This window comes from Seriola dumerili, unplaced genomic scaffold, assembly GCF_002260705.1.
Source record: "Seriola dumerili isolate Sdu_G_001 unplaced genomic scaffold, Sdu_1.0 BDQW01000331.1, whole genome shotgun sequence".
Lineage (NCBI taxonomy): Eukaryota > Metazoa > Chordata > Actinopteri > Carangiformes > Carangidae > Seriola > Seriola dumerili.
Window position 1 is genome coordinate 12,177,214 of NW_019174586.1, and position 15,670 is coordinate 12,192,883.

Consider the following 15,670-nt stretch of genomic DNA (forward strand, 5'->3'; position numbering starts at 1 on the left):
CCTGCGAGGCAGCTGAGAAAGAAAGGCTGATAATAAGGTCACAAATTCACCTTCTCTGGAGACTAACAGCTGTATTCAACATTTCAATTCACCTAATTTCAATAGAACTCTATTTATCTAACCAAGGCAGATAATATAGTCATGGTGCAAAGGAGCAGACACATTAAAATCTTTCACCTGTGGTGTGATCCAAAGAAAAAAGTAGGTAGATGGTAAATCTGGGCCAGACTAGCAAAGTAAAAACTGAAAGCTGCATAGCAACATAGAATTTAAACGAGATATCTCTCAAACGGACCCGTGGAAAACCTACCTGAGCCCGATGTGCATAGATTAACTTTCAAAGAAGAGCTCTGAGGGACCAAGAACATCCAGACGGACCTGATTAATTCATTCAATTAACAAGCTGAAATATAAATAAAATAATGTATTAAGAATAAATGTACAGTCATAGAAACTAAAATAATTATTTGTTTGTATGCTACAAAGACAAATTTCTGTCAATAATTGAAAGTCCTGTTTCCACCTCCTGCACCAACAGTAAAACGTTCTGTAGCTGGAAACTGGCCGATAGATTCACGAAACACAGTGTTCCATCTAATTTAACATTTCTGACTTAAGTTCCAAAAAAACATTTAACTGCATCAATCCTGCAGACTACTGATTCTCCTAAGATAAGCATGGCTTCATTTCCCTCATCAGAACAATGTTCCTGTGAACAGTTCACAACACATACTTATCATGATGTACCACATGATCAGAGCTGATAACGCTGGGGTTCATTTGGGTCCACTCGTGTATTGGACATATTGACACACTGACCCGAAACTGGCGACAGTAAAATTAGGCCCAACCCAACCTGATTGGAGCAGAATTTGGACCAGGTCTGACTGAAGTACTGGGTCGGGTGGATCTGTGAAAACCTCTGATTTAAACCGATCCATATCCAGTTGAAAAATCACCTGTATCACCACCATATCACAGTGCTGCATTATGTACATCGCCCTGACAACCACAATCATCTAACATCATCTATAAGAGTCACATTAGGAAATAAAAGCTAATTGGAAAGGCATTACTTTTTATGATGGTATTGAATCGACTAAAAAACACTAGTCGGTCAGATTTACTGAGCATGGCCAATCTATTTTATTACTGTTGGTGCTCTTCCACATACAGGTATAAAACAACCATAGCATATTACACTGTTAGAGCTACATCTTTCTTTTTTTATTTCTTTTTCTAAATTTTTTTTCCTGAGTGGATGGATGTGCACAGCTGTTGACAAAATGCAATTATAGGCTCTTCGATAATGGCTTGAGTCATAGACTTCAACGTGAATTACATTGGCTCGTAGGTTGCAGACGTAGCCATGAGAGTAGCAACACAGTGGAGAGACATGGAAAGAATGCTTGGAATTATTTGGTCTTGTAGACCACGGTCACAGTGACTGAGGCGAACATGCATGGCAGTCATTGCAATCATAATCTGTGAGTGGCAGCAATAAAAATCTATGCAAATACTTTAAGCGCTGTCGTAAACTGAGCACCGTCATACAGTAAATCCGTTGATCCAGTGTGTCCAGAATTATGGCGCAGCTTGGAAACGAACAGCAGCGAATTCAGACTGACTCCCCATGAAAACGGCACCTGTCTGACTACTCTGCCAGTGAGGACCCATCGCACACCTTTGTGGAATATTCAAAGCGTGGCAACATTGTTTGTCAGGACAGAAGATAAGACTTTAATGTCCATGCATTATTCATTCCTCCTTTGCATAGACAAGAAGGGGGTTGAGAATCAATTTGCTTCAGCTTGCAGTAAGGAAACTGTCTGGCAGAAGTGATGTCTTTTAATTAGATGATGTTACAGATATGAATGATGTCTGCCACGCTACTGATAGTCAGCTCCTTGTCATCGTTCAATAATTTGGTGAATGATGGCACGCTGCATCATGGGTAAACAGATAAGGTGCCATCTATCATAAAGTGTCATTAACTTTTGGTAGGAGTGTCACAGTACATTGGGGCATTGACTGGCAGACATTAACATCAACTATATGCACTACCAAGACAGAAAAAAGTAGCATTGTCACAAACCTTCAGTGTTACACCATTAAAGGCACAGCAGCTAAAATGACTTCACTCATGTATTTATAAAAAATGTTATATATATTATGAATAATTTGTAGTGTAGTACACTATAGTCTACAAACACCAGTATGAGCATTGATATATAAAGCACAATACTTAGATTTTATGCTGTCAGTTTGTAAAGCTGAAATATAATTATTGCGTTTCAATAAGTAGAGGTTAATTTGTGCTGTAAATATAACCGTCATGGTTGTGCCTATGTATGTCGTAATCTGCAAACATTTCTGCATTGACGCTGCATCCAATACTTTCCTCACTGCCGCTGTAGATAGTTGAAACGACTGTAAGTCGATGCTGAGAGGGATGTCTGTCATCTGCAGCACACCAGTCTGTGATCACTGCCAAATAAACTTAGGAAAAGGTCATGCTCGCAGTTTGCCAAGTATTATCTCTACCTACATATAAAAAGGGAGTCTGGAACATAGCACACCTGATGTTTGACTTACCAGTGAGTATATCTGATTTCAGGTGGCATATCCAGGCAGTGTAAGCAATGGACGGTGTGTAATGGGTAGCTTAACATTAACCAGGTTGGGTAGCATTTTAAAAGCTGCTACACGTGAGGCAGACTCTGACTGCATCCTTGTGCCAATTTGCTTTTTAAGCCCTTTGAAGTTGGCTGGGCAATCACAGGGTGCTTTGCCTGTGCACCACACAGTTTAAATGTTATTAGTTTGGGTACACCTACTAAATGCATTCTCCAAGCGTCTAGACGCACTGCTTCAGAGACAACAATGAAAATGAATGTGCAAGTGCTTGGAAAGAATCCTCTGTCTGAATGCTCCCTCAGGCTAGTTTGTTAGCATTAAACCTCATCCCCAACAAAACCTCCTCTTAAGTCCATGCACTGCAGAGTTGCAGTGCACCTTGCTTTTTAAACACATGCAAAAGGCCTCACTCCTTATTGTGGCTTCATTTAAACATTCTGCCAACTGCAGTAACAGAAGTTGTCCTACTTTATGTACTTCACTGTTATGACTACAGTAGATTATTTATTATTAAGTATTTGTTCAGCACACATTATTTAGCTGAGTCACAGTAATGACCTTAATGGTGGAGTAGTAAAGGCTATTTGTGCTGCACTCCGGGTCGTATCTCACACCTGCTTGTTGTTCTTGGGTGCCAAGGTATTGATCTGAACCCTGACACCACCTGACAGAGCACACAGCCCGGAGATACAGCTCTTTGATTTCTGCTGAGGCTAGGAGCCTTGGAGTGCCTGTCGGACTCCTGAGGTACTGGCGGGAACCTAAGATTGACTTTAATGTGATCCATCATATTGTAATGTTGTAATGTGGCTATCACAGATTGTATGAGTTCAAGGTGAGAGTTGATATTGTTTCTATTAAGGGCAACATCAGCATCTACACTATATGTTAATATCAGGGATGATCCTCCACCGTCTACACAGTTAAGTGAACCCTCTGGGCTAACTCCAAGTTACAGTTATGAACAAACACAATTTATTTTAACTAATAACACACTATCATTGTATTGTTTTTGTCTGTCAATAAAATATTCACAGTGTAGCCTGGAAATAGGATGTCAACCCCTCGGCTTATGGCATTAACAAAAGCTGATTGGAGTCAGACGTTATCACACCTGGAGTACAATCAATGAAAGGATTGGAGCTGACCAAGGTCTCTTACAGGATAATGTCAGGGTGGCTGTGCACCTGCTGAACAGTAGAAGTATCAAAGAAGAATCAAATTAAATCTAGACTTTAATCCAGTAGAGATGCTTATAGAATGACCTGGAGACAGACGTTCACACCAGACATCCTAAGAATAAGGCCGAACTGAAACGGTTCAATAAGGAAGAATGGTTCAGACTTCCTCCTGAACAATGTGCAGAGCTGATCAGCAGCTACTGGAACAGCTTGATTGAGGCATTGACTGACAGTTTAAGTGGCAAGGGGAGAGAAAAGGGAGCCTTGCTGCTGAATTTATGGTGAGGGTTATGTTTTCTTTTTCTCTTGAGGTCACAAGAGGGACATTTTGGTCAATTGACAGGTCCTTGGGCCAGTCATAAGGCCATTTGGGCTGCGAAATGACCCATGGAAGTGGCACATGACTGCACAAACAGACGGCATCCAGGTTTCAATTAAAGGTTTTTTCTCTTTTGAAAGGGAACTGTGGCAACTAAAACGTCACAATTACATTGAGAAATTAATCTCCCCACAAGATCCTTTTAGTACCTGTTGTGAAGTTTTTAATCCCATCACGTGATTCTCATCAGCAGATGGTACTTACCCATTTGTCGTTCATGTTGGCTTTAAAATCCAACGTGTAATAACAAAATGGTTCCTGTGGTGAGATTGTGTTCTTAACTGTTGTTTTCAAGGTCAACAGTGAATTCTGATTTGTTTAAAGTTTGCTACCTCATGGATTTGCTAATATTCAAATACAAGTCTAAGCAAATTCATATATCAGCCTTTTGAATGTAGTTTGTTTAGGGGTAGCATATCAATTTGTGGCTCTTTAGTTGTGATGTTCTTTTTGCATTTCTATTTGATTATTATCTTTTCAAAAAATAATTTCTTTAACATTTGTTTGTCTACTTTGTGTTTCGTTTTATGTCATCTTCCTTCTCATTTCCTTTTGTTTAAACGCACGACAGCTTTAATCTTGTGCGTTTCCAAGTCTGGTGTAATCCCTACTTTTGCAGAAAGTTTGCCAAGCTCAAAAATTAGTTGACTTACAGTCTCTACTTCTGTGAAGATTATAATTACACATCCAAACCAACAGCTGGGCCTCTTTCCGTCAATGTGTCTTCATTAAGTTTGCTGTTACTTGGCACCCATGGCACAGCAACAATTAATGGTTACGCAGGCTTTTACTTGTCAGAACCCCTGCTGAGCCTTCCATTCACAGGCTGAGAGAAGTGGTGTTAAAACGGTTTCATAATTCATGGTTCATTCTCCAACATGTGACTTTTCTATCTCCAGAATGTATTAGAGAGATTTAAAAGAAGTTCAATTACTTATTCTTTTTTTTTTTTTAATTCTTAAGTGATCCTCAACCGAAGTACAAGGGCCAATTTTCTCAGCAATTCTCAAGGGAGGATTGTTCTTTCCTTTGAACTAGATGACAATTATATATTCACTAAAAACAAAGCAGTTTGTTTATTGTGATAATAGAAAGATTATTCCATTACCACATAATGACTAAAGTCACCTATAGGTTCACCTATAGGCTCCTCGTTTACGTTGTCTACAGCACAAAGTTTGAAATATGCATCAAGTGAAACTAGACACGTACATCCGGTAGAGTTTATTCATGTCTTTGGCTGGTCACTGATAAGAAGAAATTGTATGTATATGTATCATTGTTGTGGTATAAACCCAACAAAGCGAGAGGGAAGATTTTATATATCAGCTGCTTTAAACTCCAGTGTGTGACAGGAAAAGTCATTATCCATGAAATAAGTGATATGTTTTGTTTTTTTTGGGTTTTTTTTTTTTTCATTTTTATCAGCAGCAACAGAATTTCAAGTGTTACATCTCAAAGAACATGATAAAATATAACCGCCAGAATTAAAAATGTCTTGACAGAACAACATATCAGAATAAAAGATAAAAGACAATCCACTACAGCAGTCGTTCCATCAGTCCACATCCACTCCCAAGAGAAGTGCGTGACTCTTCAGGCCCCCAAGTCTTTTTTTTCTTTGTGTAATCTCAACAGGGAGCTGTACAGATCACACAAAATACCAATACGACTTTGTTGTGAACTTCCCTTCCTTTGTATCGATAATGATCACTTAAGGGCCCGAGTGTGAGTATGAGCTCTTAGGTTTCACTACAGCCATGAGCAGCAATGGAAATATAAATGATACTAGATAAAACACTGCTGTTTACTTCTTGTAAACCCCTGATGGAGCTGACTTGAAAACAATGTTTGTCCTTTTTTTGTTGAATTTCTGATGTTACTCATCCTGGTAAAGACCGGTGACTGCCCTGCTGCTGACAAGGCAGCTGCTTCTGAGGACAGTGACGCTGTGAGAGGTCACAGTCTTTTTGGATTCAATGAATGAACGCTTCAGTAGCGCTCAACCGCCACTGAGGGGTCAGGTTTAAATTCCCGGTATGGAGAAACCTTCTCTCAAAATATATTTTATGCCCTCTGACTGAGAGAGGTTCAATGTGCTTTTCTGGCTGTCAGGATTGTTAAGCAGTTGAGTGTAAACAGATTGCTGCATTCATCCTCCTCTCTCAACATTTAACATCTCCTGTCAACCAGTAGAAGGTGTTGACATGCACTATTTGCAGTCGTGCAGCTTCTCGAGTGCGCTGTGAGACTGATGCTGGTGTAAAACTGGTTGCCCGATAGCAGCAGACAGTTGGATGGAAGCTTGCTGCATTTCCAACAGGTAAAGCTGATTGATGCAGATGCTTAATATCCTGCCACAGAAACACACACACACACACACACACACACACAAACATTTAAACTGATTTTAACTGATTGCACCTCAGATTAGTGAAGGAACAGGCATCACTCAACATTAAACCCTCGATAAAATAAATGCTATAGGTTAAGCACTCTATGATTTCTATTTCGATGATTTTCTTATTGCAGTAAGATAGTTGGATTTTTCATTGGTTGTTTTCCACAAGGTAGCAGTGATAAAATTAGTCCAATTAGAGCTCCTCTTAGGTTCTGTTGCATACTAATGCTGGCCTTCCCTCAGGACGTCTCCCAACAGCTGTTTTGGAAACAGACTTGCGGCTGATAAGCCAGCGGTAATGCGCTCACCATTTGGCCAGGCCATTTGTTAATATTTTACAGTCATCATGATATTTGTAATGTTTGTGGGAGGAGAGAGGAGGTGGGTAATTATAATCTCCTCACCCTTTACCTAACAAGTTATTTTTGCATTTTTAAGCAGTAATGCAGCAAAAACCTTCTGGTTCACTAGAAGCAGAAAGATGAGAGTAGAGATGCTGATAGTTTCTAAAAGACTGGTCACTGTAGCTGTGCCTGGAGTATTTTCCTTGGATTGGGACCGTTCAAAGCATTATAAAATAATCTCATTTAAGTGGAAAAGCTCAGATTCAACATCAAAGGTATTTCTGCCCTCAAAATGATGCCAAAGTTCTTTGACCTAAAGTCAAGCTCCAGAGTTTTCCACGTAAACAAACACACATTTATTTACATTGATGAATTCACTTGTGCAGATAGTAGAGTATGACTGTCTCAGATGATGTTGACTGAAGTTATTACCTTCGAAATGCACAGAAGGTCTTAATTACAAGTCTGTGATGTTGAGATAAAAAGCCGACGTTTACATCTGTTCTTACGTCTTGTTTTTCAGTATTTTTAATTTGTTTATAAAACACACGGTAGACAAGAAAAGTGTTTGATTACAAAACCCAAATGGTCTCATGAAGGTCTCATCAAAAAAACCAAAAAACAAAATAAGATCAAACTATTAGACACTGATAAATAACAGCTGAAATTAAACTGAATCAATACAGAAACATAAATTTAAGCATTTACTGCTTTTCTCATTTTATTTGGTTGTTTAAAACACTTTGTTGAAAATACTGCTATAAATATAAAGTTCATTATTATTGTTAAATCTCAATGTCAATGGAGAGGAGGCTCCCAACCTCCAATCTAATTTTACAGGCCTGTAAGATTAAATAAAAAGGGCCATCATAACATGCATTTATAGTGGCCTGCGCACAAAAGAAAGATGGTGGATAGTGTTCACATACAAATCCTCAACTTGTGAAGCTACAGGACAAATGCGGTACACAGTGAAAGTGAAATGTGAGACAGCCCACACTTGGAAATATTGCAATCTTTTGTAAGTTAGATAGGTAGAGTTTCACCCAACATTGTGTGAAGGAGAAACAGGCAATATTCAGACAAAAGTAACAGCTCTACTTTGAATTTGAAGAGCATACGCTACAGAAATGATCCCTAAACAATCATATAAATACCCAGTACAAGATATGCATTATAATCTGCCACTTATTGTTGGAATATTTCCATAAATACAAAGTGAGGACCAAACCCTGGTGGTTTGCCGAGAACTCCCTGCATGTATTAAGAAAAAACTGTATCGTAAAAATGTGTATGTCTATTATATATAAATATGTTTTTATATAAAAAATTGTTTTTGAACGTTGAGTGTTTGTTGTAGGTTGAGGATCGTTCTTGTATGTCAGTCATGTTTTTCTCTCTTCTATATTAATATCTAACAGTTAATAGCTAAGAGGAAATACAACCTCGCCAGCTCTCCCTGTCAGCTCGTCTGTCTTTGGGTGTACTTTCAAATCACCTGATTAGTGTTTCGTGATTGTTTTCTCGATGTGCATGAAGCCACTTTGTTAGCGTGACTCGTGGCAGCAGTTCAACATTGAAAGCAGAAATAAGCTACAAAGGGAGTATGTGAGCTGCAGTGTTCAAACTATTTCACTAAGTCCACTGAGTCACTCTTCTGCAGTATCAAAAACAGAGACTCCATTCTTCTTGCTTTGGGAGAGAGTTTGCACAAATAAACTCAGTCAAGATCAGAGCGTGTTCACAAGGATGTGTATTCTGTTTTTGCGGGTGTTTTTTTCCCTTTTGAGTCTTTTGCTTTTTGGGCTATGAATACTCAGCGTCAGGGAAAATACTTTTATTTCCACTTCAAAATGTCAAATTCAAAGCAAATGGGGCTACACAACCATTCAGCCCTAGTAATATTGAACATCGCTGAGAGGGAGAAAGAGAGGGAATGTGTTAGAGGAATGAAAGAGTTGGTGAAGAGAGACAGAGAAAGTGAGCATGTGTTTGAGGAAGAGAGCGACAGGGCATGATAGAGGATGGAGTAAGGAGGTTGGCTGAGCAACCTTGGTGCAATTTGTCTTCATGCAGCCGGCCCCTCACAACGTCCTGTAGGCCCAGGCTATTTTCCCTGACAAGCTTGTTGCCTCCAGTGCAATAGGTGATTTACCTCTCACCGTGGCACTGACCAACATCCCATTCTGGGAGAGGAACAGAGTAAATCAAAAGTCTGGACTTTCCCGTTAATCACTAATTACAGGTTGGCCAGTGAAGGTTGATCCTTCCCAGGAGACTGAGTCCCTCAGGCCTCAAATCAGACCAAAAAGAGGAGCCAAGGCCACTTCTACCTCTGATAAATCTCTCACAGAGGAGGTGCTGGACTCAAAGTGCTTGAGTCGGCTCCAACAGCCCAGACTCCCATCTCTCCGAGGAGTTTCTCATTCACGTCGGATTCTAGCCCTGACTTCCTTCTTCCCTCCCCTCCTTCCTCCATCCAACAGCTAAAGCTATGATGGAGCCAGCCCGGGCGTCTGTCGCCCACTTTCTTCTTTAAATTCTCCCTATAACTTCACACATTTCTATCCCCACAGGGATCAGCGGCAAATCGAGTTTGTTGCTCGCAGCGTATTCCAAAAGCATTAAGATACAAGGGGGCTGTAATTGAATGGTTAGGGAGGACATTATTGAAGGAGATTTTTGTCAGCGTATCCACCTACCACCACCTCAACTCCATGGAGAGAGCCGGTTGGCTGCATGGTGTGTTGATCTGCTGGCTATAGTGTTATCAGTGTCAGGGGAGGAAGAGGATGCGTGACTGATGGAAGGTCCACTTTCCTTAATTCTCCCCTTCCTGCATCAAAGCTGTTTCAATGTGTTTGACTTTCCCTCCTGATATCTCTATTTATGCGGTTTTTTGTTTGTTTCTTTTTCTGATTTTTGTTGATTACTCTGCTTTAGTTTGTTTTGGTTCTTTTTAATTGACATTTATTGAGTTTAATCCACATTTTCTGAAAGCATTTTACGACTATTTAAACTCAAAATCCCTTTAAATCTCCATCAAACTGCACTGAATTTGCATATTATTGCAAGATGAGACAATTTAGATTTCTTTTTTTTCGTGATCTATTTTTAATTGGCATTTAAATATAACTTAGTTTTGATTGGCCACTGAGCCCAGTCCCAGAACATGCACACAGCATGCTCTCATGCGCATCCTGAATAACTTGCACACAGAGGGGGCTAGTAATAAATTAATCTAATCGTTCTTTCATTTGTAATAGAAAGGTTTAATTTTTATGCAGCAGTGTGGAGGTGAAATGCCAATGTGTGCTGCAGTAGAGAGAGTTATTATTTTACTTGTCACAGCTCTGTGATCTGAGAGAGACATGGGGAGTAATTGAATCTGAAATCATATCATACAGCTGTGTAGAGATGGAAATGTAGTCAATATGAGAAAAAGATTGATGACAATTTTGAAAATTTAAATCTTCAAAATCCAGAAATCATCAAACTAGTGCCAACAAACATGAATCCCCAGTAGCCGGCCTTTATTTGAAAGAGAAAACGAAGATCAATCGCAAAGTTTAGTTCCCAAACCGTCCATTGTAAACATCCATTCCACTTCCTGGTTCACCTTACTCTACTTGCTGTATTGGTGACATTACCAGTGCGCTCACTTTTGGCTTTACCTCCAAAATAATAAAGCGGTGAATAATCTGGCAAAACTGTTGCTTGTTTACATCTCGTACTTTGTTGCTCTACGCTACATTAACCCGATTGAACAGATAGCCAGAGCTCCGAAAGTAAAAGCCAAGTTGTCTGTATTTGTTGTCTGCTGACATTCGCCATCCCAGCGGGTCCGTCGTGTTATACCAACGAAACAACAGTCAGTTCAGCCACCTCTGAAGCAACACTTACTCACCACAGTTTAGGACAGTGTGAACTTAAACTCTGGAGTTAAAATTTCTGCAAGAAACGTCCAACAGAATTTAATATTTGTCAAGTAGAGTGATGATGTGTAGGGGTGATGTGTTGTCATTCTCAGTGCAGCAGATCTCACTCTGTTGAGTCTTAAAAGAATAAGTGTGTTACTACTTTAAAATCTGTCTGTAAGCCTTTTTTTTTTTTTTTTTGAACATCCTGCTGAAGTTGGACAGAGCTGAAGTTGCTTCACTATAGCCTCACTGGACGGAATACACTTTTAATGAGACCTTGTGAAACCAGGAAGTTTTTGTTCTCCAACATTTTTTCATTTCCCTTCAGTCATTTTTCAGTCATCTTTGTGGCCATGATGTCTCTCATCTTACCCCTGCTGACTGCTGTTGTCATTTAGTTCATGCAAACAGCTCTTTACCGATCAAACGTGTTGCATCAAATGACTTCTGTCACTTTATGATGTCCACAGGGGAAAACATTTCAGGCGCGTTATGAAGTTGGTTATTGCCTTTCATGTACCATTTAAACCCTTCCTTTTCTAGATCAGTGCAAGTGATGGGTTATATTCATTACAAGAGGAATTTCCATCTGGGCAGGAAAGTAATAAACGAATAACTCATGTTTGATTTTTAGAAATGAAAGAAGGGATCATGAATAAATGTTTGAGACCTGTTTTCTCAGTTTCTTCTTGTGTGTATACGATGATTAAGTATGCATAATGATTTTATTTCAAAACATCATCTTTAAAGTCCAACTGTTAATTAAATAAATGCGCATCATCAAAATAGGAAGACATTCATATATACATCATTTATTACAACTTGCAAGAACATGGAAGTGGACTCTGCAACAAGAACACCTGGAATATATAATGCAATCTGATGTAACAGCCAGGCAATATACACTAGCTTCGTAGAGCTGATAATGTTCAATCTTTGTGGACTTTGCCACAGAGCTGTCGGCTCAACTCAACTCAACTCAACTCTGTGGTAACTTTAACATTAGTGGAGTTGCATTACATTACATTATATGAAAAGATGTTTCTGTCTGCCCACAAAGCAGTAGAGAAGGTTGGGCACAAATGGCTTTCTATTGTGTTTCACTACAATATGCTGTTTCCGTTATACGGCCTTCTGGGTATACATAATAACAGAAATGTGTTATGATATGGTTTAAAGATTAATGCGGAAGTATACCTTTTTCTTTTTCTTTTTTTTTTATCAGCCTGGGTAAAAACAGATCTTCACTTAGATTTTAGGCCCCCATGTCCCCAGAAGCCATTTCCTGCAGGAGGAGTAAATTGATCACCACAGTTAACAACAATGTTTCTATTAATGGAAAGTGAAGAGAAAAATAGGAAATGCGAAAATTAGAAAATGTAAATGAGCTGCTGATTATGCGCGACACTGAAGTTTAAAAAAACAAAAAGGGATGGGGGGGTGGAAGTACAGTGTTGGTGCTGCTTTGTATTTTAACGAATATATTCTTACCAGGATGTTTCCACCTGTTAAATAATCAAATGAAAACAAGCTCCTTAAACACCAGAGGCCACCATGACAAGATAGATTCTCACAGATGACCACAGAGTTGCCTCGACTCTTCGCTAACAGTATAATCATCTAAAGTTAGCGGTATACTCCCACTCAGAAGAAACGGCTGTTATTAATCCTCTAATTTTGATGTAAGCCTGGCAGTGATTTGCCCGGGCTTAAGCAGGGTTTCATGGGGCCAAATGGGAGATTAAAAGTCTTAACTCTGAGCGTCCTGCTAAAAAGAAGTATGAGTTGTCTCGTGGCTCCAGTCCGATTGGTCTGGATCTGACGGGTGAGCCAAGTTCACAGTTCAAAGACACAACAAGTGGCCCAAACACAGCAGATCAGTGAGAAGGTTAAAAAAAGCGTTCAGAGGCCATTGGTACAGGGCCACCGGAGTCATGCTGTAATTGAAGGTGCTCTCATCCTTATTCTCTGGGCTGTGGCAAGTGAACACTGTCTGCTGGACCTGCTCTTTCATTAGGTTTTGTATTTCATGCCCTTAGGAGCAGAACAAATTGAGTCTCTGTTTCCTTTTGCTCTGTTGCTCATTACCCAAGAGAAAGATTAAAAAGCATTCTCTCACAGGCCACGTTACATAATACCACCAAAAAGTGGATGAGTGTACATTGTACTCATTGTCTCATCAATACTGGACACACAAAAGGCATTAACCAACCATAACCACGCTGACCTCTCAGCAACCCCCCGCCCTGGCTTTCCTCTCTGGCGATATTTGCTCTCCGAATTAGGGTGAAAATTAACTGTGGAGATCTCAGCCACATCTCATCATCACCAGAAACACGCTTGAAAAACTTTCAGGTTTTGCAGGAAAATTGAGGCAAGCAAAAGCAGCAATTCTGATCGAGGTCTAGGGCTGTGTTTCCATGGGGAAGCTCTCCTGGCAGCGCCGTTTTTTTTTTTTTTTTTTCCTCCATGTTGCTTTCATCAGAAAGGATGCACTCCTGGGCTTTTACAACAGCGTGGAGAGCCGAGCTTGTTTTAAACTCTCAGAACACTGAGCATGTTAAAAATATTCCAACTTCTAGTTAAAAAGCAGTGAGCTTCAGATGAGATCTCAGCAGTCAGCGGACCAGCAGCACCGGTGCTCCCCAGAAGTGTCTGCTTTGTTCTCTTAGCAACAAAGGACGTACATGCTAGAGGATACTCCGAGAGATGAACTTCCATTATAGTATTATCACATAAATTATGCAAAGTATTTACAGAATATTAAACTTAATTCATTCCCATTACTTAGAAAATTACAATAATTGTGCTGCTTCAGTGGATCTTTAACTGAACAAACATCTGCCTCCACAGCACAACAGCAGCTAATTGAGATGCTCATGTGTTTTTGTATTCTTGTTTTCAGGCTTCACTGAGAGAAAAATGTGAACATAACATGAATTCTCGCATTATGAAGTATCTCGGTGGGTTTATTCCTCTGAATTATGAGCCGTTACATGAAAGAGAAGTCCATCATATTTCAGATATAAAGTGCAGAAACACGTTTCCTTCCCCTTGTTCATACTAAACTCGCTCAAATTAAAAGTTTTACAAAGAACTGGAGCTGTTGCCGCTTTCACTCCGTCTGTTTAACGTTGTGTTATTTTCTTTTTCTTTTTCTTTTTTTTCCCCTCAACAGATGTGTACCTGCTTACCCTTCCAGATGATCAGAAAGTGAGCGTCACCACGGTAACAGTTGGCCAGAGCGCCGTGTTGACTTGTGCCATCACAGGGGAACGGAGGCCTCCTATACAGTGGAAGAGAAACCATCAATATCTGAACTCCTTAAACCTGGAAGACATCAATGTAAGAACTAACTGTCATCTGATTTATTGTTACTATAAATAGGTAGATCCAAATATAAGTAGACACATTGGGACATAGATAAATACACTGATAGAATATGTAAGCAGCTACATAATGAGATTTATAGTTGAATTACTCGAATACATGCAGTGAACAGATCTAATTACTGCGTTTTCACGTTGTGAAGCGTCATCACTTTTTTAACGACAGTTTCAGAGACGAGCTGTAAATTTCATCCTATGTTTCGTTCTCATCATATTTCCACTTTATTTTTTTTGGCAGCGGCTCAGATTGTCAGCACTTTTTATTTGACTGTTGGCGCTGGCTTTGTATCGTAGGTCTGACAGTAATCCAGGATGTCAGTTTGTATTCTTGGTGTCTGTGTTTAGAGACTGCTGGGAGGGACAGGGATTTCAGACAAAAAAGGAAGATGAAGGGGGGATACCAAAGGGGTTCAGCCCTAGAGGAAGGACCTACTTTTACAACTCGGTGAAAGCCTGTGTGTGTGTGTGTGTGTGTGTGTGTTAATCTACATGCGCAGCTCTAGACAGCCCCCTGTGTCACTTTCATCCACATCAAAAGGAGCAAGGGTACTTATGTGGCGAGGTACAGAAAAGGCAGACCTCTTTCGCCTTACCCTTTTCCTCTTGTGTGTGTCAGGGCTGACCAAGATGAGTGTGATACTGCTGTGCATAATTAAGTCAACACTGTCGCAGTAGATAAAGGGAGACCCAGCGAAGCCGCTAATGTAACATTAAATGTTGATGACCCTTAAAATGAGTAAGAGGCGCCCAGCTGTCGCCAGTCATCCTTGGCACCATCAACTGGCTCTAAAGTAGTGTGCCGGTTCTGCTTGTTGATGATGTGTGATTCCCATAAAGAGCAGCTCCAAAGCGTGAGGTTATCTTTAGGCCGTGCATATGGGAGTCACAGTTCCTCCACCGTTTGCCTTTTTCTATTATATATTACGATTGCTTTTAAGCAATTCATCGCCCAAAAAAAGATGAATGCAAGCGCCGGGTGTAACAAAAAAAAAAAAAAGAAAAAAGAAATGTCAAGTCAGATTATAATTTTTAAACACTGAATATCTCTCGGTGGATTCGTGGAAGAAAAAAAGAAAAGGTGTGAGGTCTTTTAAGGTCAATGCAGGCTTTGATCTATCTTTCATTTATTTTCTCCAAGAACTGTTTTACTTCTTCCCTCTTTTTATTTTTTTTAATTTTTTTTAACAGATTCAATAGAAGTAGTTTTTGTTTCATCTCCTGATTTTGCCCGAAGACACATTGCAGTTCAGTGTCCCGACCAGAGGTGGTCTTCGTCTGTGCTTCACACAGCGTCATCAGTTTCTCCCGTGACTAATATCAGATCTTGCTCAGGTGTATTTTCAATTCAAATGTCACCTCAGGGATGAAAACTTCTGCTGCCAAATGCTGAATGCTGTTCAGTATGTCCATCGTATCCAC

At 39.8% G+C, this 15,670-nt stretch overlaps 1 protein-coding gene across 4 annotated transcripts in view; it reads left to right on the forward strand.

The window, feature by feature from the left end:
- fstl5 (follistatin like 5) overlaps window positions 1-15,670 on the forward strand; it is a 168,697-nt gene that overhangs the window by 90,074 nt on the left and 62,953 nt on the right. For all 4 annotated transcript variants that reach the window (XM_022760203.1, XM_022760205.1, XM_022760204.1 and 1 more), the window contains exon 7: window positions 14,041-14,207. In XM_022760203.1, coding sequence (XP_022615924.1) covers window positions 14,041-14,207 — 167 coding nt within the window. The remainder of the gene's footprint in view (window positions 1-14,040; window positions 14,208-15,670) is intronic.